Below are 27,574 nucleotides of genomic sequence, written 5' to 3' on the forward strand. Positions count from 1 at the left end.
ACAGAATACATGTTTTATTTATTTTTTCAAATGTTAAAATTCTTTTTATTCTCTTTCTGTCTCATGAGTCATTTTTTTTCTTTATATAATTATTTAATAATTAAGTAATTCATTTCAAATTTATTTGTATTTAAATAATTTTATACCATATCAATTGCATGATAGTATAATGTATTTTTTAATTTTAATAACATCAAAAATGTATTTATCTCACGAGTCACTAACAAGATAATATTTATTTTAGTTTAATCAATCATTATTTTAATTTAAGAGACAAAATTTTTATTTTTAAATATTAATTTTTTCTCCATCTCACAATTATACATTTTCTTCTTTGTGTATGATTATTTAATATAATCAAATCTATATGATTACTGTTCATTTTAAAAAAAAGTAAATCATTTCAAATTTTGTATTTATATCTAACATTTTACATTTGTATTTGATACTATCTAAGTGTTATGACATTAAGATTCATTCATGTGTTATCACATTAACAAATATTTTGTTGTTATTTTTTTATTTCAAGATTATTAATTGAAGGTTCTAAATTATTATATTTTTTTTTTAGTTATTTACACAATATCATAATTAAATTACCCGTGCGGAAGCACGAGTCTTTTACTAGTAATACATAACAATCCTATATCTGTATTACTAATAGGAATAAGAGGAGTGCTAGCAACACTCTCATTTCAATACTCTCTCAAACACTCACTTTCTTATTGGTTAAAATATGTGTGGGTCTCTCACTTTAAAAATAGGTCCCACATAAAGTAGTAGGACCCACACATGTTTCAACCAATAAGAGAGTGAGTGTTTGAGAGAGTGTTGAAAAGAGAGTGTTATTAGCATTTCTCATAGGAATAAAATTAGGGTTTACAGTGTTACAAGTCCTATATAAATACTATGATCCAAATTACAACAAGACTTGTTTTATAACTTGTTTTTAGCCAAATTGACGCTTTCTATAAGTCATGTTCAATAATCTCTACCTTAATGAATATCAAACTTTTATGAAAATTTATTGCATGATGTTCACATTCTAAATTTATAGAGCAAGACTTAACATTAAAAAACACATAACAAGTCTAAAAAATATTTAAATTTATTATTGATAGCTTACTTAATAACTTTATAAGCTTATTTTTTTAAAGAGAAGTGTTAGGTTGACACCACTTTAGGTGTTCAATATTAAGGATGGTAAACCGGCATGCCCGTTCTGTTTAGACCCACTCTACAAAAGCTCGCAAGAAAACGAGGCGGGGTTAGGCGGTCATATTTGAGTGTTCGGGCCCAAAACTTTGGCCCATCCTATAAATAAAGTGAGGACGGGGCGGATTAAGCCTACAGACACTGCACTTTTTAAATCTAAAAATACAAAATTTATATTAATGTCCGTGCCCGCAAAAGCCCGCATAAAAACGGAGCGGGGCAGAGTGGTCACACTAGAGAGTGAGGATTTGGTCCGCCTAGCACGAAAATACTGACAAAACGGGCATTCTCAACGGGGCAGACTCGTTTATATATAAGGATTTACTTATGCACCATGCATAAGCCTAAGCCATTGGATTATGTTTTTAATCCAGTATTGAGTATTGAGTATTGAGTGATGAGTATTGAGTATTGAGTAATAATAATTGATGTCTAGAATTTGATCCAAGGATCCATAATAATCTATGCATGGTGCATAGATTTTTATCTATGCACGGTAACTGCACCCCGAAAACGAAAACGAAGGCAGTGACGCTACTAAATATCAATGACATTATTAAAAACGGAAACCACTAATAAACAAGAAAAAGGTAAAGTTTGTATGTATTTGGACATATATATAGCGACCTTCCTTGTTAGCATTATTAGCTTTTCTATAAAATTATTTACAAATAAAATTATACAGATTTCAATTAAAATAATATTATGACCATATTTTAATCAAACTCTCACCATGACTCATGTTTAAGACCCTTATTTTTTAACAATATTTCAAATTTGATTTCGTAAGATGCTTAATTGAAATTATATTTATATATTGAGAAAGTTTGAATACATTGTTCTATGTATATTCTAGTTTTTATGAGTTATAGTAAAATTGAGACAGTTGATTTGTTAGAAGGCTTCCGCGTGGAAGAAGGAGAATAGATGTTGTAAATGAATGACTTCTTCCTTTTGAAACCAATGTTTTCCATACACACCTTAGTTATATTTAGGGTTTAGTTAATTTACTTTTTAATACAAAATTTAGGGTTTCGTTTATATATATATAGGGTTAAATATGTTTTTGTCCCTATAAATAAATCAAAATCCAGTTTTAGTCCCTATAAAATTTTAATTCAAAGAATGATCCTCTTAAATTTTTCCGTCTCCATTTTTAGTCCTTGCCGTCTATTTGCTCTAACGGAAGCAGACGTGGCACGCCACGTGTTACGCCACGTCACTAAAAGTCAACACTGTAAAAAATTATGTTAGATTGCGGGGGTTTTAAACCTCCCTAAATTTGATATTTTTTTTGAAAATTGTTACATTCCAATTTTTTCTTACCTACAAATATCAGTATTAATTAAAGTCTTGATTCATATATTCCCCTTCTTCTCACACTACAATAAAATAATAGATTAACTACCAAATTTTACTACAAATTATTTTTATTGTTGATTTCAAGTTAAAAAACATCTATTTAACTCTAATTATTTTTAATCTGTTTGGTTAAGCTGCTTTTTGTTAAAGTTGCAATCGTACCATTCACGTATAGCCTATTCTCCTCAGCTCTTCTAGTTTTTCATTTTGGCCTAGATTGACTCTGGATATTTATAAGCAAAGCAATTCCTGTTACCTCCTAATTGGTCCATGTTGTAAAACAAAATATTATAGGAAATCATGAGGCAAGATTATAAAGTCATGAAAAGGAAATATAGCGACAGAGGAGAAAGATTTTAAACACGCATTAATCCTTGCCCAAAATCCAAAAACTACACAGGAACAGAAACTTAATGATTGTTTTGTGATTATACACCTCTGAAACATCACTGTCATTCTTTTCTTTGTTGACAATGAAGAAATCTACTATCCCTAGTCTTTTCCATAAACATCAAATTAACTCCTAAATTGATTCATAACCATATTCGGTTTCTGTTCTCTTGCAGGGAGCATCTAAATCCTTGAATATGTCAGTGGCTTTTATTAGCGTCATCTTGCTTCCAATTGTAGGAAATGTCGCAGAGCATGCAAGTGCTATCATGTTTGCCGTAAAGGACAAGCTAGTAAGTGGCTTTCAAAACCTTCATTTATTCTATGAATACTGTTTAATCTGTTAATGTATTCCATTTTTTCACAGGATATCACAATTGGAGTTGTTGTTGGATCATCAACCCAGATATCGATGTTTGTGGTATGGCCTTGAACTCTTATCAAATAGCCTGGGTTTCCCATGTAATTGGAAGATGTTTCTAGTTTATGAACTTCTATGAATGAGATGATGGTTGTTGAAAATAATTGATTCTTATTCTCTTGAAATTTGTAGATCCCTTTCTGTGTGGTTGTTGGATGGTGCATGGGAAAAGAAATGGACTTGAATTTTCAACTCTTTGAGACTGCCACACTTTTTATCACTGTGCTGGTAGTTGCATTTATGATGCAGGTATGTGTTTTCTTATTTAACCCTATGAAATTGTCCTTACAACATTTGTTAATGTTTCCCGACTTTATAGGCAAACTAATGGATATCAGTTAGTTCTCATCTTAGTTGTTTAGTCAAGCCGAAAGTTCTTGTCTTTTATATTTACATAGAGTAGAAGTTCCAAATGACTAGAGTGATAGAAGACTTTCAGAAAAGTTAGGAATTCATTCAATTATTTATCATTTGTTTTGAAAAGTCATATAAGAAGCTTCTTACATGATTATTGCTTATGAAACCTAATTAAAAAGTTAGGCAAAAGTAATAATAATTAATCTATTTTGCTAAATTCCATAATCCTGTGTTTGTGCGCATCTCTTTTTAAACAAAGGAATCCTTTGAGAGGATGGATTAAGCTGACCGGCTAATACCCTATACCCCCTAAGTGCACATGCATTAGACACCCGTTTTTCAAATCTTTGCATATTATTACCACACGGATTCCTTCACATGTTTCTCAACGCTCGTTTTATATCATCATCATTTGCTTTGGCATTGGACATCTCTTCAGTTTACTATAGATAATTGAAACAAAGTGTGATATGAATAGACTAGGTACTACAATAGGAATATAAATACACACATGTCGCATACATGCACATTACTTTTTGGATACCAGGCAGTTGGAACACATCGCATACACGCACATTACTTTTGGGATACCAGACAGTTGGAGAAAAATCTCTCATGAGAATGCATGTTCAGTGTTTCAACTTCTCATTCCATTATATAGAACACTATCTTATTTCTCTTGCTCTGGTATATTCATTCTCGTAGTTATGTCTGAAAAGCATGATTGTTGGTTTTTAATTTGCTGTTAAAACGGGCCATTTGTGATTTATGTCTCATTCTGCCTGGTTAGGATCAAGTAACTGTTTAGTCTATGCATGAGCTTTTTGTTGCATTTTCTTTGTCTATTTCCTTCCTATTTGCCACCATTATATATGTCTGTGATAACTGACAACCATTTTTACATTGCTTTTATCCTTACAGGAAGGGAACTCAAACTATTTTAAAGGCTTGATGCTTATTCTATGCTATCTTATAGTTGCTGCAGTTTTTTTGTACATGTCGACCCTAAAAGTGGTGAGTTAACTGATAATACATTGCCTATATATTATCACGAAGCAGATGCTATAGATGAATCTCCGATTTTCCTATTGCTAAGAAAATCTTTTAATAACCAGCATGCCTATAAAAATAATTAGAGTTAAATAGATGTTTTTTAACTTGAAATCAACTATAAAAATAATTTGTAGTAAAATTTGGTAGTTAATCTATTATTTTATTGCAGTGTGAAGAAGAAGGAGAATATATGAATCAAGACTTTAATTAATACTGATATTTGTAGGTAAGAAAAAATTGGAGTGTAACAATTTTCAAAAAAAAATCAAATTTAGGGAGGTTTAAAACCCCCGCAATCTAACATATTTTTTTACAGTGTTGATTTTTAGTGACGTGGCGTAACACGTGGCGTGCCACGTCTGCTTCCGTTAGAGCAAATAGACGGCAAGGACTAAAAATGGGGACGGAAAAATTTAAGAGGACCATTCTTTGAATGAAAATTTTATAGGGACTAAAACTGAATTTTGACTTATTTATAGGGATCAAAAACATATTTAACCCATATATATATATATATATATATATATATATATATATATATATATATATATATATATATATATATATATGGGTTAAATATGTTTTTGATCCCTATAAATAAGTCAAAATTCAGTTTTAGTCCCTATAAAATTTTCATTCAAAGAATGGTCCTCTTAAATTTTTATATATATATATATATATATATATATATATATATATATATATATATATATATATATATATATATATATATATATATATATATATATATATATATATATATATATATATATATATATATATATATATATATATATATATATATATATAATTTTGATGTAAAGTTTTTTTTTCAATCTTCAATTTTACCTTTATCCGCAATAAGGTGAAAAAAAAATTGATTTAGACTGTGTTAAGATTAAGTCGAACTTACTAATATAACACAAGGTTTGTTATAGATTTATATTTATGTATGAGCATAACTTTCTTAAACGTTTGGTTGACCTATAAATTTTTTTAAAATTTACTTTATTTGAAAATATATAAATAGAAAATTAGTTAGTGTTTAAATAGATTAACTAATTGAAAAATTAATAAAATCAAAAGTTTATTAGTATTATGACTAACAAAAACCAAACTAACTCGAAAATAATTTAAAATTGATTTTTTTTTAAAATTTTTAATTAGCAATCAAACTTGTTATTTTATATCTGATTTAGAATATTCCATTAAGCTTATTTTATAAATAAGAGAAAAAAGCACACTCTTTTGAAGGAGTTGGTGGCAAGAATAGTTCTAATAGTATTTGAAAATTAATTAATTCCGTCAAATATTCATAAATAAATTAAAATACAAATTTTGCCTTTATGCCTTTTCTTTGTTTATTTATTTTTCCATGATCATCTCTTTGATATTAATTAATTAGCATCTCTCCCTACATAAGCAATCTATTTTGTATACAATGTTTGATCATAAGTCCTAATCTCATAAAGGCAAAATTTGTCAGTATTTGAGAGACTTTGTCTCCTTCTTTGGTAAGTACTAGACTCCATAGAATATACCTTAGTATTTTATTTTTTTATTAAAGTTTACTTTTTTCTAGCATGGACAATCAGATTCTAAATAAGTCAGGGAAAATGAGTTGAAAAATTGGAAATTATTTTTTAAAACTATATTTTGGTTTTTTTTATTAGTGTTCAAATTAAAAAAATTCATGAATGGTGTTTTTATGCTATTCTATATTGAGTTTGGCTTTGAAAATTTGGAGATACAAAAATATTACAAATGGCAGGGTCATCCATCTTTAAAGAGTTAATGCGATTGGAATTATTATTTTTCTTTTTACCATTTAATACTTCTGCATTTGATTTGCTTTTACCCATTTTTCATTAAACTATATAACTTTGTGTTGTATGAAAAAAAAAGGATCTTAACTCTTAAGTGTTTGGAAAGTCATTGTGATTGATTTAATTTACAAGACTCTTTGTGTAAATTATTTATTATGTATTAAATAAAATAAAACCAATATAATTCATTTGATTGATTATTTAATTAAATAAAATAGTTAGAGAGTAGAATCAGTAAGTTAAAAAAATTGTGAGACAAATTTTATTTTACTAATAACTTGTAACTAAAGAGAGTTTTTTTTTTTTTTTTTAAGTTAAGGAATTCAAACCAAAAATATATGAAAATATTTAGTATGGCTTAAGTGTCATCTTAAGCAGTGTCAAGTGAGTCAGAGCAAACTTAGAATACGACATATAAGTTTATTACGAGGATGAAGGAGCGAATTATAATTTAGAATATTTTTGTAATTTGAACTATAGTAGTACTATAGTGTAATCTTTAATAATATGAAATTACTAATATTTTATAATCGGAGACGTTGGTACACTTGGTCCAACTTCATAACTAATTATCGAGTGCTCTATTCTTTTGTGCTTTATCATTTTTTTTTCCTGCAACTAGTTGTTGTTATAACAATTAATATTATATGGTGATTAATTTTAGTGCAAAATTTGAAGTGGCAAGGTTTGACAGCATAGACAATTTTGAATTATAGCAAATGAGGGTTAAAGATATGTTGGCTCAATAAACTTTACATAAGGTGTTGTGTGAGGTGAAATTGACAAACATAGGGGAAAATGTCTGGACAAAGATAAAGATAAGGTCGTGTGACTGATATGTTTATGTGTACTTAATGAGGTGATTGTTGTTTGTGACGTTAACAAAAAAAATGAAGAGTTAGTATATGTACAAGATGATAACAAACAAATTGTCTACGAGCCACCAAATATACAACTTGAAGAATCTGATTTGCAACATGTTAATATCTTACATAATCACCAATTTGGAGAGGCTTGGGGTGAAAGAAGATGAAAGAGACGAGATAATTATTTATTTTTTGTGCTATATACCAATTCTCATGACCACTTGGCGACTACTTTTACCTATATAAAATATATTTATCAATTTCAATATAATTAGTACGACATTATTGTCTTATTCTAAAAGGAGACATAACGTAGATGAAGAAAAACTCAAGAAGAAATTATGTATAGGAAGGGGGCAAATATCATGAGCGGAATAATGGTAAAGAAGATTTTGAAAAAAAGAGGTATAAATTCAAGAAAAAAAAAACAATATATTGTAGATAGATCAAGAATTTGAATAAGGATTTTCCAAACATAAAGTCGACTAATCAAGCTTTACAAACATGGTCCAAACTAATGACTCGTGTAATGAAATAGACATGCTTTATGTTCCATCTAGAAAGTGTACATAAGTGTGGATGCTAGACTCTAAAAATTCTTACCACGTGATGTCATACTGAGAATGGTTCACCATATACACGTCATATAGATTTGGATTTATTCATTAGGATTATAATAAAGAATGTGCTATCAAAGGCATGAGACAAAATAAAACTGACATGGACAGCGATGGTGTGAAAACCTTGAATGATGTCAAATATACTCAAAAAATGAGAAATAATATGATTTCCTTAGTACTTTATAGGTAAATGGATTTTCATACAAGTTTGATAAATATAAGGATATTAAGAGGTAAACAAAGGTTCCTTAATAAAGATGAGAGCCAAAATGGTTATAGGTAAAATTTATAAACTGTTGGGGGTTACTATTGTAAGTCTTCAATAATAATGCAACCAAACCATAAAACATGCATGCGTCTGAGTCATCTCAAAGAGCGTGGGGTCGATTGAAATTTTTAAGAAAGTTCTATTTAAAGGTGTTCATAGTTGCAAGAAGGATGTGTGCAATTATTATATACTTGATAAGTGGTATTGTATTTGGTTTAAGCTTGAGAAACATAAAATAGAGAGAACCATAGACTATATGCATTATAATAATGTATGAAGGCCTACCAAAGAGACCTCTATGCGTAGCTGATGAATGATCTGACAAGTGTACCAGGTTGCTGCAAGTAAATACATGGTGAGTATAACAGAATATCAGGCACGAAGACTAAAATTAGTGTTGAATTTAGTTTTATATTTGTTGAACAAAAAGTTTTTTGGTTGATTTGTTTGGGTGTTGAATGCCAAAATTAAGATTTGTAAAATTAATAATAAAATATTGTCAAAGATGAAGTTGACCTATATGTTCTCGTTCATACCTTATATGAACTTTCTAGTTAATGTATTAATTCCTTGCGATAACTCATTCTCTATATTATTTAATTGTAATTCATTAGTAATTAAATCTTTATCCACTCAAATGGAACACAAGTCCTTGGTAAGTCACAATTTAAGGCTAAACAATTATTTAACAAAAAATATAATAGAAATTGCATACAAGAGTACAAAGCCATACTCTAATAACAAGAACTCATCCCTAACAAGTGATGCGTTTAGCTACTCACATAGTAATCAAACATGAAAATTGAATTTGTGAAGGAAATACATAAATCATAAACTCAATTGTTGAAGCTTCATTTGTTAAAAGCTCAACTTAACTTTAGAAAGCTCTGTAGAATTATCTCTAAGTCTAAAATTCATAACCCTAATATTTTTTCAAGAATATAACTTATATATTAAGGTTTTAGTTTTGGACCATCCCAATTATCATAATTGACCCAATCCATTTATAAGCATAAAAACGGCCCAGTAAACATTGAACCTCGAGCAAACAGAGGCCGCCTTTCCTCTTTTGCCCATCTACCGAGCACGTCCGAAGGACGGTCTTCTCATAACAAGGCATCATCCGGACACGTTAACTCTCTCGTCCCCGCCAACGGCTAATTCAATCTGCCCGAATTCATTAGAGACTTGGTCAAACCACCTCCTATATTTTGGGCCCTGGAAAGACACCCAGCCCAAAATATAGTGTGAACTATTCACACGCTGAGTAGAGCATTATAAACAGTCCTCTACACCTAGAGGGCATACTAATTCAAACTTTACCCAAAAATCTTATACTTTTCGTTGTACCTTTGCTCTCTTTCTTACTTTGGCATCGGAGTATCCTGCAGGCACAACCCTCTTTTTTTTTTCTCAACCTTCACCGAAGATCATGTCGTTGCTGCTGGCCATTTATTTTGACTCTACCCGAACAGTTTTCTATCGTGTAATCATGTTGTGCCAATAAAATGTTGCACCGCGATCAATCACTTATGTTGACGTTGTAGACACATTAAACCTTGAATCATGTCGCAATTAATATTCAATAGCAACACGATATTCCAGGAGCTTCTAATGGTGGTTGCCTTCATGAATTGCGATGTGCTTTATAGTTATAGCGCCATGATTATGCGAGTTCTTCTCTTTTTTGGTCCTTTCTCCCATTTTGGTTGTTAGACTCGATCCACTTATTGTCAATGTAACTTCCACCAAGTAAATGTTAGACGCTGGCCTTAGGATCTAGAGGGGGGGTGAATAGATCGTTCACAGTTTTACGGAGTTAAACGACTTTTCAGCGGAAGTGATTCTGAATCGACTCGCGTCTATTCCGAACCACTATCGAAACGATTGTATATGTGTTTAAAAAATCAGTCAAAACTTGAGGTAAGTGATAAGAGTATACGTTGCAGAATCAAAGCGTTGCTCTTTATTGAAAATCAGATTAACTTCTTGTATGATGGACAATGTTTGCAATGCAGTAAGAGTGATAGAAACAAATATACAAACACTTGGTGATAATGATCAAATTGATGGTGATTCAATATGTGATGGATTGTGATGTTTATATAGGTTCTTAATTCACAATCTTAACACTCGAATCGTTGATCAATTTGCTATTATAACCAATTATGAACAGAATGTAAATGAAAAAGGAAAAGCGACAAGAACACGATATTTGTTTAGGCAGTTCGTCGACCGTCCTCGCTACGACTACGTCTGCCCCCAATTCCAAATTGAAATTGGGTAATCTTTCATTAATGTTGAAAGTAGTATATACAAAGAAGATAACAAAGCGATAAACGATAAACCAATTATGTCGATCCTTTGAATCTTCTTCCCCCTTAATCTTAAGCAAGATCAAGGTTATCCAAGAGCTTCACTTTGATTCCCTTCTGCAGTGTCTTGATTCCTTGAACTCCCCGTTCCTCAATCGTTACACTCAGCCGAATCCTCAATGAACGCCTCTTGATAAAAACCCCCAAGAACCACCCGTCGTGGAGGACAAAACCCGCAGATTTTATTCACCAACAAACCCCACAAACCTTCACCCACTAGGAATCTTCAATTCCGTTCCATGGACGTTATCGAACTCATCACTAACCCGCAACGCAAGAATGATTATGTGTAATTGTGTTGGAGATGATGAAGAACGAAGATGAGAAGCGTTTGTGTATCTTTCAGTCGTTGGTGTTCACTTTGAATAATGAACCTTGGACAATATATATGATAGCTTGACAGTTGGACATGAGAGAAACAGAATTTTTGGCATTCTTGATCAGTTAGGTCGACCTCTTGTAGAGCTTAGGTCGACCTAGCAGAGCTTGCAGAATTTTGCTCCCAGTTAGGTCGACCTGTTTAACGAGTAGGTCGACCAGAATCCTCTTCAAATGCATTCTGGGGTCATTTTCTCAGATTAGGTCGACCTAGTTGTTGTGTAGGTCGACCTAGCAGACTGGTATGTAAATTTCATCAATTTAGGTCGACCTAGATGATGTGTGAGTCGACCTAGCAGAAGTATATGGATTTTTCTCCATTTTAGGTCGACCTGGGTTGACAGTAGGTCGACCTAACTGCTGGTTTTCTGCATTCTTCTTGATCTGCTTGTGTTGAGTCGACCTATAAGTATAATAGATCAACCTGTACTATCATGAGTGATCAATGCTTGCTTTTCTTTGAGTTTTCTGCTTCCGCCTTGTTGTTTGAATGCTTATTTGAGTTTGCCATGAATCAAAAACATCTTTGAGTGTAATCTTGTATTCACAGTAAACATCATAGATTTTTTTCTTGATTATAGTGATTTTGACTTGAATCGAGCGTCTCCATAATATCTTGAATCATGTTATGATGTATTGTGTTTCATGTAATGTTAACTACAAATATATTTATAATACTAATGAAAATTCTAGAAAATTGTAGTTATTACAATGTGTCATCACAATATAAACTTGAACAATTATTTCTCAATAGGAAACATGAATAGTAAATTTAAGAAGAGTTGTTAAATGGTCAACTTTATGCAATAACATCACAATTAAAACAACTTTATTTAACTTTATTATATGTTTAAGAAATATAGATAATATTTCTATCTTTTACATAAAACTCATTTCATCTTAAATAAATATTTATAACTCAAGATATGATCACTTAAGTAATTAAACTAAGCAAAATATGCAAATTCTTGTCTTATATTTGTTACTACAAAGTGCCACAGGGATATGAATGAAAATTATTTTCCTAACATCGGGTCGGGAAGGCGTAAGAAAGGATATTGAACGAGTATTTGGAATTCTCCAATCTAGATTTACGATCATACATAATCCCTTTCGATCTTATTACTTGGATGCCTTCAAACGTATGATAAATACATGCATCATATTGCACAACATGATTGTTAAAGATGAACGTGTCACATATGATATTGATTTTTATTATTCTTATGATAATCTTGATAATTACAAGACAATACTTCCAGATTATTCTAATATTGATTTTTAAGAGTTTCAACGTTGAAGATTTCATATCCGCGATAAACAAATTCATCGACAACTTCAACAAAACTTGATATAACATATTGATAAGTGGAAAATTGTAGTTATTTTTGTATATAGTTTTGCGGCATTTATCGTCTCTTTTTCCTCGAGTTGTGCGTGAATGTGTACTTTTTAGTTAGATTTGTACATATTGTATATAATTTGTGTTTTTGATTTATTTTAGTACCACTCGATATTTTTTATTCATTTTGTAGGTATTGATGCGTATTTGGAGCATGAACAATAAAGTGTCGAAGACACTGCTTCAATCCGCGATTTTGAGCATTTCATCAACGAATAAGGCTCAAATTAAAGAGAAAATCATAAATTTTGTTGATATTTAATCATTTTTAGATAGAGCATGGAATAAGCTTTCCAACGCTTCGAACCGGGCGCAAATCGGAGTTGCGATTCTCAAGTTATGGCTAAAATAAATTTTCATTTTTCTGGTGTAACACGCTAAGCGTGGTCTGGGCGGTTTGGAAAGTGTTTAAATAGAGAAAAATCAGAATTTTCAGGATTATGCTTTGGGGTGTTTGTTTCTAAAGTCATCACAACTAATTTTGAGTAGGAAGAGCTTGAAAACAACAATGAAGCTTTCATCTTGATGATCCAGAGTCAGATTGCTCATCAAATCAGAGTTGACAAATCGGGAGATTTGTGAGTTTTCTTCTTTTATCTTTATGTATTCTCTATTTTTTTCGGTTTGTTTATAATTTTACTCTAGACTTATGTATATGTGTTACTCTATTGTTGTATAAAGTTTGCTTTACAAATCTTTGTCTATGTTTCCTTGATCTTTTTTGCTTAAATACTTTGGATTTGTGTGGTTATAGACATATAGCTCATGAATCTTGATTAGGGAGATATCTGTTAGCTTTAGATTCTAGAAATAGGTTTGGGGTTAACATCCACATGATATTGGAGTTTAATCCCTCTGTGTTGTTCGACTGATTGAGACATCATCGAAAGAGCAATATGGTTGAATTCTCGTCGGTGTTGCAGAAATGGACATTGATGTGAGAGATATGTGGTGATTCTGATGAGTATTTTAAGTTGAGTGTAACAGAGTAATAAGTTTAAGTTTATGACAAGTAGTTTATATCCCTGCCGGATTAGTTTCTCCTCTCGAAAGTGCATTTATTTTCTATTTATAATTTACTTTTCCGCACTTTACTTTAAAACCCATTTAACTCGAACTCAAGAACAAGAATTCGTCAAACGACAATTCTTTCCAACTAATCCCTGTGGAGACGATAATTTTAGAATAAATATTTCCGAATCTTTTATTGTTCGTCGCTTTACCGCTCCAACACAGGGAGTATTTTGATCAAGAGAATATTCATAACTAAAAATTAATCAAAATCTATATTTTTAATATATTTTGAACTAATAGTTTATTTTAATGTCTATGCTTTTTGATGTATTTATAATACGTGTTAATGTCATTTTTAATATATTTTTATTTTATTTTAAATATATGTTGTTTTATTTTTAAATTATTTTGATATATTTAAATTATTTTATTTGAATTACATATTTTTATAAAATAATATAAAATATAAATGTGAACCACGTCGCAACCTCGAGAAATTAAAAATAAAAAGTTGTTGTGTAGTGACATTATATCCACGTTGCAACTTTGTGGCATGTGACCCATGTTACTAAATTTCTCCATTTTCCGTGCGTTGTCTGGCAGGCCTGCTGTGACAGAAAAGATGTTCGTGTTTATAGAAGATGTTGCAACGTGAAATACATTTCACTAATTAGTTGCCACGCAATGCCCTGCATCGTATGTATACATGTCGTAAATTATAAGTTGTGACGTGATTTTTCACTTTGTGACATGAGAATCACGTCATTAATAAACTTATTTTTTGTAGTGTGGTGTTTAATGAAACTCATTTTAGAGTTTTTGATGAGTTGTATAAATATTTTAAAAAATATAAAATAATATTTAAAAAATTAATCGGTTCTAGTTAAGAAAACTAAAGTAGGTAAAATAGATGTTGAGGCTCCTATTTTTTTTTTTTTTTGTCTATCTGATTTGCTATAGTTATATAATATAAAATAAAAAAGGAAAAGAAAGGACTCTTTTGATTTTTGAAGGAGTTGTTGGCAAGAATATTTCTAGTAGCATTTGAAAATTAATTATTTCCTATGATTATTTTGTTACTTGTATCAGCATACACACCTTTTTGCGATTAAGACTTATGATCAAACATTGTATAAGAAAATAGATTGCTTATGAAGGGAGAATTGTTAGTTAATTAATATCAAAGGGATGATATCATGGAAAAACAAATAAATTAATAAAGGACATAAAGGCAAAATTTGTCGGTATTTGAAAGGCCATGTCTCCTTCTTTAGTAATTGAATGAAGTAGATTCCACAGAATATACCTCAGTTTTTATTTTTTATTTTTTATTTTTAATGATATGTTAGTTTTTTCTTCTGGCATGAATAATTTTAGATTCTAAATAAGTCAAGGCAAATGAGTTGTATTTTTTTAAAAGTCTATTTTGGTTTTTCTAGATGTTCAAATAAAAAAAAAAAAATCGTGAATACGGTTTTTGTGCAATTCTTCTATATTGAGTTTGGCTTTGAAAATTTTGAAGATAAGAAAATATTACCATTTGAGATGATTACAAATGGCAAAGCCATCTATCCTTAATAATCAAACACCGTGTGTTTTACTGTTTTATATATCTAATTGTTGTGATAGTTGATATCAAATATGATAATTAACGAGTTAAGATTCTCTCCATTTCTCAAAAGAAATGGAGAATGCAATTACTAAAGTATTGGTGTATGAATATATATATTCTTGAAATGTGTGACATATAATTTATATAATTTGACTTGTATTTATTGAAAACATTGGTAATGGTATTCTCCATTTCTCCTCAACCCATAATTAACCTCCGTGCGAAAGTTAAAGTGAAATGGTTATATGGAATAAGAAGTTTTGAATCATAGTAAATAAGAGTTAAAGTTTATGTTGTCTTAGTAAAGTTTACATAAAGGTGTTGCGAGAGATGAAGTTGACAGACATGAGGGAAAAAGGTGGAGATAAAATATAAGGCCGCAAGAAAGATACATTTATGTCTACTGGACGAGATGATGTATCATATCCTAGATATAATGATTTCAGAAGAGGTTTTAAATAAATTGGAGAGTTTGTATATGTCCAAGATACTAACAAACATATTGTTCGTGAAACACAAACACCAACTATAAAGCATGAAGAAACGAGAAAAATCTGATATGCAATATGTCAATACCTTAAAAAAAAATCACCAATCTAGAGAGGTTTAGGGTGACCGACGATGACGAAGATGATAAAATTATTTTGTTGTAATTGTTACCAACCTCGCGGCCGCTTGATGACTACTCTTAACTACGCAAAAACTTTATAAGTCTCAATGTAATTATTGCTACTTTCTTGTCTCATTTTCTAATGAGGCCTAATGTAGAGGAAAGAACTTAATACAAAAGTTTGTATGTGAAAGAGAACCAAAGTCGTAGGATGAACAATGGTAAAGTTGATTCTAGAAAGATAAGGTTTAAATCTAAGATTAAAAAAATAACAAAGTGATTTAATTGTAAAGATATCGGATATTGGAATAAGGATTGTCCAAAAAAAAGTATAACTCATCAAGTTCTGCAAACATGGTCCAAACTGATGACTTTTATAGTGAAGGATAAAGCATATTCTATCACAGGAATGAGTCAAAATAAAATTGATATGGATAATGGTGGCGTAAGAACGTCGAATATTGTTAGACCAATATTCAAGCACTGAGAAAATTTTGTTATTGTCCATAGGTACTCTAAAGGATTCATCAATTTTCTGCAAACATGGCCCAAACTGATGACTCCATTAATGAAGGAGATATACTTTGTGTCTCATCTAGAAAAAGCACTCATGCGAGAATTCTTAACTATAGATGTTCTTAACATATGGCTTCCTACTAGGAGTATTTCACCACATTTAGGTCACATAGTTTTGGATTTGTTCATTTGGATGGTGATAAAACATGTGCTGTATCACGAACGAGTCAAAATAAAATTAATATAGAAAATGGTGGCGTCCTAATCTTTAATAACTCCAAATATAATTCAAGAGTTGAGAATTTTTTTTATTTCCCTAAGTATTTTATAGGAAAATGGTTTCTCGTACAAGTCTGATGAAGATAAAGATATTATGAAGGTCAACCATGATGTCATAGCTATGATTAGATCAAATATGGTTATAAGTAAAATCTACAAATTGTTATGGGGTATTATTCTAGGTTATGTTGCATCAACCGGGTCTAATAATAATACAACAAAACTATGACACATGGGCATGTATCGTCTCAAAGGGTGTGGGGTGATAAAACTTTATAACTTAAATCTATTGAAGGGTGTCTGCAGTTACCAGAAGGTCTTGTGAAATTACTTTGTACTTTTGGAACAACGGTGTGTTTAGTTTAAGTTTGAGAAACATAAAATAGAGGGAATCCAATATTATACGCATTATGATGAGTGAAGGCCTACTAGGGAGTCCTATATGGGTAGTTCCAAAAGATTTGTGAATTTCACCAATGATATTTTCACATGGTTTTGGTATATTTATTAAGACACAAATTTGTATCCTTTACCAAGCTCAACTTATGGAAGGTAGAGATAGATGATCAAAAAAAGGTAATAAAAAAAATCAAGTTTTTACAATCAGATAATGAGACAAAGTACATTGATTCAAACTTTTAGAAATTTTGTGCAAAGTACATTATTTAGGGGAATTTTTCATCTCGAAAGGCAAAATAACATAATGGTGTGTCAGAAAGAATAAACATTGAAAGGACAAGATATCTTTAGTTAAATATTGGACTTTTAAAGGGTTTCTCGGAAGAGGCAACTAACACAATATGCCTTCTCATCAACAGGTCACCACAAGCTTCATTGAGCGGGAAAGTTATATTGGAAGTATGAACAAGTAACTCCATTGATCTTGAAAAATTAAGCATTTTTAATGTCCAACTTATGTGCATATATCTAGTGAAGGTTGACCCAAATAGGACCCGAAATCAAAGAGATGTATCTTTGTTAGTTACACAAAAGTGTTAAGGTGCTTTATTTATTGGATAGAGTTTCAAATAATATGGTAATAAACAAAGATGTTATCTTTGAAGAGTAGTTCATATTGAACAACTCAGTTGCAATAGATGTGTCAACATCTGAAGAGGAAACTTCCACCAATGAGGTAATTTAGATTGATAATGAGTCGCCTCTAGTGAACAATATGAGAGTAGTACGCGAACCTCGAGTCAAATGAGGATATTATACTAAATTGATAATAAATATAAAATTCATGTGGAGTATAAAACTAGTCTCTTGTACTTGATAGGGATCACCGTCAAATTAAGTCACTATAAAGATAAAGGGTACAGATACTTAGCATCCTATACAATTATTACTAGTTTTAGAGACCTGTTAACCTTTCAAGAGGTTATAAATAACTAGGAGAGAGTCATATGAATTAGTGTTATGATGGATGAGATGAAGTCCTCGAAGAAAAATATGACAATGGATCTTGTTTAGCTTCAATTATAAATATATTCATTCTTTCTACCATGTTATTAAGATGTATTTTGAGGGGACAGATGCTAGACACGATGTTGGAATAACTGGTCCAACAAGATAAACCAAATTTAACACACAGATGGATAGCAATACAGAGTCAATGTAAAAGCAATAAATAAAATCATATATCGGTAACCTAGTTTGGTGAAACCACACCTATGTTTTGAGGGCACTCTACCCTAGATAGGAAATTCATTATCAGTAGTTTAGTACACTTAGTCTTCTATGAACAACAACCTATGTTGTTCAATGCCTTTTCCTAACACTACCCAACAAACTTCTATTTAGGACTCCCTCTAAATATGACAGCCCCTCTCACTTTCTCTCACTCACTAACCCTAAGTGCTCAACTTAAATAACAACCCCATTGAATGTTGAATGTTATAACTTAACAAATAAAAACTAACAACTATGCCAAGTTACTAAAACTTAGAATGTTGTACACAAAGATTCTATCCTAACCCTTATGACGGCATTAACGTGGAATACAAGTTACAAAGACTAAAAACCCTAACACAAAGAACCTATAAACTTCTATTTAGGACTTCCCCTAAATAGGAGAATCCCTCTCATTTTCTCTCAATCACTAACCCCAAATGATCAACTTCAATAATAACCCTATTGAATGTTGAATGTTACAACTCAACTAAAAAAAACTAACAGCTATGCCAAGTTACTAAAACATAAAGTGGTGTACACAAAGATTCTACCCTAACCTTTATGATGGCATTAGTGTGTAATACAAGTTACAAATACTCAAAATCCATAACACAAAGAACCTAGTCTTTACGCATAAAATCAATACCTCTTTATACAGCAATGTCTTCTGGGCTTTTCTCCGTTGGGTATTTGAATTGATATAGCAATGATCTTGTTATTATTTTCTTCCAAAAATATGACTTTTTATATTTCAAATCAAATTTAAATCTCCTTTTAAATCTCGTTTGAATATCTCTAACTGTCAAACAAATCAGACAAACATTGCTAAATTAACTGCAACAAATTTGATTAAATCCTACTAAGAAATTGCACATCAAACAACATCCATATGGCCTGCTGTCAAGGCCAGATGTTGCACTGCACACATGTTGGAGTATTGTGTTCAACATGTTGTACTAATACATCTAATTTAACTCTTCAGCATGAATCTGTAGATCTTCTTTGTAGGGTGAAACTTGGATGGAATAACTCAAAAACACAATTGTAATAACATCTGTTTGTTGTAAAGAAACCATATGTTGCAGCACACATGTTGGAACATCGGGTTCCACATATGTCCCTTCTGCACCAGAACTAGCTTGAACAAACTTCATGTTGTTTTGCATAATACAACCAATTGAAAAGGAACTTCAACATGATCGTGAGGGTCTCTCTTCCCATCAAACTTCATCAGTGATGGGGGTTTGAAATTCTCCGATATGCCCTCTCCCCCCAATTTTGTCAAAAAGAACAGGTCCAAAAATTTTATTTCCTCGGGGAGGTTCGCCTCCTGCTATCGTTGACGATGTTGTCTTCTAATCTTGATTGTGGTGGTGCATTTCATCAATGACATCTTGCATTTCTACTACGTCTTGGTGATCATTGTCGAAACTACTACCTGTTTTAGTGGCGCCTCGTGTTTGTACTATTTTGAGGAACATGGTTAAGGCGATCTTTGATGTGAATGTAGGTGTGGTCTATGTTAGTTTTACCAAAGTTCTGTGGTGGCCGCTGATCGTACTTGCTAAAGTACAATAATAGAGAGAGAGAGAGAGAGAGAGAGAGAGAGTACTCACGTAGAGATAGTGAGAAACTCTGTGTATTTTCTCTAGAATTTGTGGATGATCCTCCTTAATTCTGAAATTGAGGTATTTATAAAGAAATTCTTGCGTCTAAGAGAAGTCATTTCTCTCACTTCCTTATCAAGAACGTGGGAGCAAATTGAGACCGATTCACTCCTAAATTGTGGGAGAGACATTTTTTCCCTTTGACAAATGCTCCATGATTTTACTACCTAAACACCTTGTGGGCCTTGTACTAAACAAAGTAGGCTTTGAACACTAGTTTAGGCGACTATGTCCATTTTGGGTGACAAAAGCACACTTTGAGAGACAAATCTATTTTGAGTGTTTACCCAAACTTCCACCACTTAATTTACTTCCCCTCTAAGGTGTCATCATGGACCATCCTTTTAGGTCCAACAAAATTATTTCAATCCCATCTAACTTACTTTTAACGTAATATTTACTTAAATCACAATCTTGAAATTCTAAAAATTAAACTAAACATTTTTGAGACATTGAGTTAGCCCTTAATAAATAAGTTTTGTGACAAATTCCTCCCCTTATACTTATTCTCTCTTTTTTTTTTTTTCTTTTTCAGAAAATAAAACTAATTTTTTTTAAAACGCGTTCATTTAAAATTTTCCCTTATTTGAATTAAAGTATATAGGCTGCTTTAGATGATGATGTACTAAGAATTGAAAAATAAAAAGGAGGCAAAAGCATTATTAGTTGATATCAATGTCACAATAAAATAAATACTAGTAAACACCAAAAAGGCCAAATTTGTCTCATCTTAACCTCATTCCAACATTTTTTTAATTTCATTTTGCGTCTTATTTCAAGTAACAGTGCAGTACGATTCTTTTTTACAAGTCACCATCATTCATTTTTATTTATTCACCTATTATTTTTATTTTTAATATTAAAATACATCAATCATGCTTCTTCAGAGGGTTTCCTTTGTTTTTATTAAGGATATTATTTGAAATTGATTCCTTTAAGTCAAACCAAATAAAATGAATCCAAATGGAAAAATAATGTTTGCTATCTTTTATGTTTAATAGGCTCTAACTAAAGAAAAATACAATTAAATAAATGCAATATATATATATATATATATATATATATATATATATATATATATATATATATATATATATATATATATATATATATATATATATATATATATATATATAGGTTGTTAATCTCAGATAGCGGCGGTAGCGCCGGACCTCCCAAATGCAATAGCGGCATAGCGAATAGCAGGATGAGCGCTATTGTGAGCTTTTAAAAATCAAGGTAAATACTTAATATGAAAACATAAATACTAAAATAGGTTCCAACAACATTCATAATGACTTGAAAACAAAAGTTGCAACATACATAAACCAAAAGTTGCAACATACATAAACTAACCATAATAACTCAAATTAGGAATGTACTCAAAATGTCCAAATCAAATTCTAAACGTAAACAAAATGACTAAATCACATCCGCCTCATCTTCACTTCTAAGTTCCACCATATTAATATCATCTTGGAAGCGTGAGAAGGATAAGGAGAAGTTCTAGGAAGAAAAAAATGGAATGTGAATTGAAACTAGGGCAGAATGGAATGGCGGCTGTTTTTCAGTGAAGAGAGAATATTTATGACCTAATGCTCACTTTTAGCTTTTATAGAAGTTAAATAAAATGGAAAAATACAAATTTTCCCTTAAAAAAAAAATTCAAAGTTACAGTTCTGACCCTATCTTCACAATAGCGGTCTGAAAAGCGCTACAGAACTGCTATTGCGCCGCTATTCCACCGCTACGGCACATGAAATTGTGGCCGCTATTTCCGCTATTTTAGATAGCGGTTAACAGCCCAATAGCGTCGCGGCGAGGACCTCTACCGCTACGCTACACCGCTATAGCGCGCTATTGACAACCTAGATATATATATTAAAAATTATTAATTGTTATGTTGGTCCAGAAATGTCACAATCTATGGTCAATTCATGACGAAAATCCCATAAAGGTTAGCACATTAAACTATTGTATAAAGTATGACTTATTCATGAATGACGAAATAGCAAAAAGTTTTAGAAGAAAATGATAATATTTAAAGTTTTGTAAGTAGGTTGAAATTTGGAATGATGTGTATGGTGGGACATATGGCATTGGAGGAATCGTATTTGTTAATCTTCATCATTAATGACAAGAACAAAACATTAGTTACATTTTTGTGTTTATGGTTTATTGTGGAACTAGATTTAGGGGTGAAAAGTGACTTCTCTACTAGGGTAAAAGATTAGTCCATATTAGGCTAAAGTTAATCCAAACTTTGGTGTGAAAAGTGACTTCTCTCCTAGGGTAGAAGATTGATCAATATTAGGCTAAAGTTAATTCAAATTCAATTTAGGATTTTGAAAGGAAGGTGGACAACTCATGTGTTTTCTTAGTTTAATTTGAGAATTTTTTTTTGTTTGAAATAATAGCAGTTTGAATGTTTTCGACCTTACGATAAAGTGTTTTTTTTTTTACTATCAATTAAGTTTGATATTATGGTTGTTGGTCTTGATTTGGATAGTTCTAACTTTTGATCTACTTGTTGGCGTGGATATGGTTCTTATTTGTATGATTTTTCATTCTGTTGTGTCTAGGATTACTTATCTTATGTTCTATTATGAATATTTCATTTTCATCATCACTCGTTATTAGAGGTGACAAACGGGCATGCTCATTCCGTTTAAGTCCGTCCTTTAAAAATCCACAAAAAAGTAAAGCAGAACGAACATATTATATGGTGCGAAGTAAAACTTTGATTCACCTCAAAAAAAATGAAGACGGAATGGACATGACAGACCCTGCATCCCAAAGTCTAAAAAGTGTGAAATTCATATTAATGTCCTTCTCACAAAAACTAGTAAAAAGATAATAGAGTGAGTCGAAAATAATAGAGAATGCGGGTTTAAAACCTTTACCCCTTTCAAAAAAAAGTGCGGACATACCCGACAATCAATCATATTTTGTCACTCCTACTCGTTACACTTAAATATATTTCAATACATATATATGAATCTTAGTAAACACCTTCCATGTACAATTTTTTTTGTTTTTTACATTATTTACTTTCCCAAGAGTAAATCCATTAACTGCCAACAAGTTTAATTCATGCAATCATAGGTAAAATCCAAACCTCAAGTGTAAAAATAATATAAGCAGTCTAGTTCCTGCTAATAGTCCATAGGTTTACACCATTCTTGTTTTTCTTGCTGTCTTTACTCATAACACATATAAACTATTCTATCTTAACACTTCCTTTGATGCCAAAAAATTTTAGATTAATAGTAACTAAAAGAGATAATCATGTTTAGTCCTAAAAAGAATATGAATGAAATTGTTCCCTTCACACATAAAATCTATGTACCAAGTCAAACAATCTTGCACCAATTACAAAGTCTAAGTAACTGCCAAATGTTTAGATATATAGAACCCTAAATTATAAACAAACAAATCAATATGACTTATTCAACCTCAAACCTCAACTAGTTCAAACCTTCACTCACTCTTTCCTCACATATAAATACCCTAAACCAACTCAAAACTAAACCATAAAACCAAAACTTCAACAACACTCTAAGAGCTTAAAAAGGTTCACATAATGGCAAGGAAGAGAAAGGTTTCTGAAGTAGTTGAAGAAGGGAGCATGGTTTGGGATGAAATGATGAAAGAAGCTGCCTCCCTAGGAGGAGCTAGACGAGTCCGAAAACGATTTGTCGGTGTTCGACAAAGGCCGTCGGGAAGATGGGTTGCTGAGATCAAAGATACCATTCAAAAGATAAGAGTTTGGTTAGGAACTTTTGATACTGCTGAAGAAGCTGCAAGGGCTTATGATGAGGCTGCTTGTTTGCTTCGCGGCGCGAATACTCGCACGAATTTCTGGCCTTGCTCTCAATCTTCAACTAGTCCTGCTCTTTCTTCCAAGATCACTAATCTTTTACTCCAAAGACTTAAAGAAAGGAACATGAATATGAGTATGAATATGAGTAAGAATATGAATAACTCTTGTTCATCGTTTTCTTCGCCGAAATACACTACTTCCTTGATCAATTCTGAGGAGAGTCGGGAGCACCAACGAGTCAATGAACGACAGGACTATCACGAGACGGATATGCAAAAAGTGGAGGAGGAAACCTATGGAGAAGTGTCAAAAGATTTCTCAATTGATCAATTCACCGATTTTCTCAACGATCACGAAGATTATAGCGCAAGCAACCACGAATTCGTCAACAACACTGCTCAATTCGACTACATTTCAAGTAGTTTCGAATCATGTTTAACCGAAAACAATATCTGCAAAGGAAACGAGGCCAATATCGAATACAAATCAAAATCAAACAATGTGACACAAACTTCAAGTGGTGATAGCAATTCAGAAGATAGTGAAGAAGAAGTCAATAATGAGTTAGGTATCATCGATGTTCCCGATTTTCGTTTTCTCGATGATATTGCTCCTACTAGTTACTACTCACCTTTTGAGATTGCTGAAGAAATGGAAGAGAAAATGGAGACAGAAGATTTTTGTGATGAGCCATCAATGATAAGAGCAGTGATGAAGAGAATGAAGTATGAGAGAAAATTTTCAGCTTCTCTTTATGCATTCAATGGAATACCGGAATGTTTGAAGTTGAAACTTGAATCAGGAAACAATAATATTTCTGAACAATTGAACAATCTTAAGGAATCATGTAGCAAGAACAAGAACAAGATTAAGGTGGATGAGAAAAATGAGCAAGTTTCAATGGAGATTGAGCAATCTTGTTCATTGAGTAGGAATGATAGTGATGTTTTTCTTTGGAATTCACTTGATCTTCCTCCTATTTGTTTTGTTAACTTACTTGAAAATGGTTCTTTTAATTAGTAATGTTAATTTGATTTGTGCTTAATTAGTGTATGCTTAAATCATAAGCAATTATATCTAATTTGTAACACTTTGTTTTGTAATATCTAATTTCTAATGAAAGTATTTTATTTCATTCATTTTGATATCAGCAAGTATTATTGAGTGAAATAGATAACTCGACAGATGACAAGTATTATTGAGTGAAATAGATAACTCGACAGATGACTGACGGGACATCCGAAAAGTTTATCGGTAAGTTTAGAATTCGATTTTTAAATTTATACTGTTGGGTATGTTTAATTTCTAATAAAAGATTTTTTTTCATTTATTTTGAAATTAAGAAATATTATTAAGTCAAATAGATAGTTTTTTTTTCATTTATTTTGAAATTATATAAGAGATATTTTAAAAAAATTAATAAAAAATTTGAACTCTTTAAACTAATATAACCACTAACTTATTAATATTGGGCTATTAAAAAAATAGAAACTTAACTTGCATTGAAAGAAATATAGTAATTTTCACAAAAAGTTATCTCATCATCATTGAAATTTTATAATGTATAACAAAAACTATTATACAATATATATTAAGGAAGCTTCCTCATACATACATCAAGATAAACTCTATCATAACAAAGTATATGATTTTATTCTAAACTTTTAGTGAAATGTATGTTTCCAAAATTAGCTTCCATGTGGCATAAGAGCATTGAACAATGACATCTTCATTTTGGACACAATCACTAATTTGTTGATCAAGTCAAGCTTATATATATTTAAGATATTTCTTTTTCTAATTATAAAAATCAATAAATAAAAAAAAAACTTTCTAATTAGTCGATCATTGCTAAGAAAGAGGAAGCATATTCTGTTATGCTAGCTATTGATTCTACTTGTGAGAATATAAAAAAGAAGCAGCATACTATGGGGAAATTATTTTCAAATGCTAACTTCTATAATTCTAATTAATTGAAAATGTATTTTCTTAATTATAATATGTCATGTATAATTTTTGGTGATTGAGACATATATCAATAATTCAATATTGATGATAATATAATAGGATAATTTTTTTTTTATAAAAGAAAAAATTGTGGAAGTAGTTAATATCAAAGAGATGAATGATATCATAAAAGAAATTTCATAATATGTTTAATGAAATATATATTTGTTAGTAGAGATTATTAAAGTCTATGATATATTAGTTCAATGATAAGAAATTAATTTGTGAATTCAATTGATTTTGAAACAGGACTGTAACATCAATTTACAAATTTGAGTTTTTTTTTTTTTGTCTGTGATCTAATACAATTAGATGGTTCATCCAATTTGACACATGTTTGCTGATTTTTCTCCCATAATTAATATTTATTAACACATTTAAAAAAAATTAAGAAACAAAATCAGTCATGAATCCCTCTCACACTTTAGATTCTGTATAACAATCACAATAAGAAAACTAGCATTTAGGGCCTAAGAGACCTATAAGCTATATATTCACCCAAAACCTTAAGACAATAGGAGTATGGGTCACCTCTCTTATAAACTCAACATTTCTTACATTCCTAGTCGATGTGGGACTTTAGCACAACTTTCACTCTTGAAACTCAACAATCTCCCCCACCAGTGTGAATCACCCACAAGACTAGCCTTGATCCACACTAGAATACACTTCCACTCTCTCACCGAGCCAACCAGACTCTGATACCAATTGTTAGAACAGTAATGTGAATACAGATCAAAGTAGAAAAAACATACAAAAACTTTGTTCATGCAGCCAAATTGCCTACGTCTGCGACTATAGAGTGGTTATAGTTTCCTTTATTTTTGTCTTGTGAATTGTATATGGATTATAGTGTTACAAACCACATATATATATATATATATATATATATATATATATATATATATATATATATATATATAATACAAGGTTTTGGATTATCTACTAATCCTAATCCCTAGTTTCCCTCAACAAATCATTATCTCTTCCATAATTATCTCAACAATATAAGTTGTACTATCAAGAACCTATAGTTATCTCAACAATTCATAATTATCTCAACAATATGATTTATACTCTTAGAAACCCATAATTATCTCAACAATATGAGCCATATTCAACACCGACCTTCTGTTTTCTCACTAGGATGAGGTATGGTATCTTCATGTTGGAGTATGATTGTTGGTGAAGACAATAAAAGCTTATGTATTATTTTCAATCAAGGAGGAGATTTTTGAGTTAGTTGAAAATATACATATTTGAAGAAGTTCCACATCGCTTAGTTTTGTGAAGGAATATAGAGTCCAAGGCTATATAAAGGATTCAAGTTCTTCGTTACAAGATGCACCAGTCAAAAGTACTTTAAGCTTGTATTTGACTTTCCTTGTTCTCTTATGCTCTTATATTATAGTGTTGTGAAATGTAGGTAAATATTTGTTTTGGAGGGCGTGAGTGTACTGGGGACATGGGTATTTGAGGGTATATTATGTGTTTAATAATTTTCACATAGTTTTATTCTTTGGTTGTCTATTGACAACGGTCGTGGTTTTTTATTTTCACATGAATTTCTTGTATTGTTATTTTGTTCCTCTTTTTTCTGGATGTTTGTTATTTTTCCAACACTTCATTCCACCTAACATTCACTTATCTTTTACATTGAACATGTAATTTTATATTTCTCTTTCAACTCCATATTTCTCTTATTTTTTATCTCATTATTTCCATTCTCTTAGGGTTTGTGATTTTTCTCTTTCATTTTTATGGTTTTATATTCCTTAGTATGGAATTAAATTTGAAAATTGACTAAATTAAATGACATTGTTCAATTTTAGGTTTTAA

General features: G+C 31.0%; 1 protein-coding gene and 1 pseudogene across 1 annotated transcript; both read left to right on the forward strand.

Annotated features, from left to right (window-relative positions):
* Nucleotides 1-3,236: 3,236 nt before the first annotated feature.
* Nucleotides 3,237-4,881, forward strand: LOC131596803 (vacuolar cation/proton exchanger 2-like; annotated as a pseudogene).
* An 18,575-nt stretch (nt 4,882-23,456) lies between these two features.
* LOC131598858 (ethylene-responsive transcription factor ERN2-like) lies at nt 23,457-24,763 on the forward strand. The gene has a single exon (XM_058871429.1). It carries the CDS (start codon nt 23,489-23,491, stop codon nt 24,746-24,748), a length of 1,260 nt encoding a protein of 419 aa, XP_058727412.1. The 5' UTR covers nt 23,457-23,488; the 3' UTR covers nt 24,749-24,763.
* Nucleotides 24,764-27,574: the final 2,811 nt, after the last annotated feature.

Source organism: Vicia villosa, linkage group LG4, assembly GCF_029867415.1.
Source record: "Vicia villosa cultivar HV-30 ecotype Madison, WI linkage group LG4, Vvil1.0, whole genome shotgun sequence".
NCBI lineage: Eukaryota > Viridiplantae > Streptophyta > Magnoliopsida > Fabales > Fabaceae > Vicia > Vicia villosa.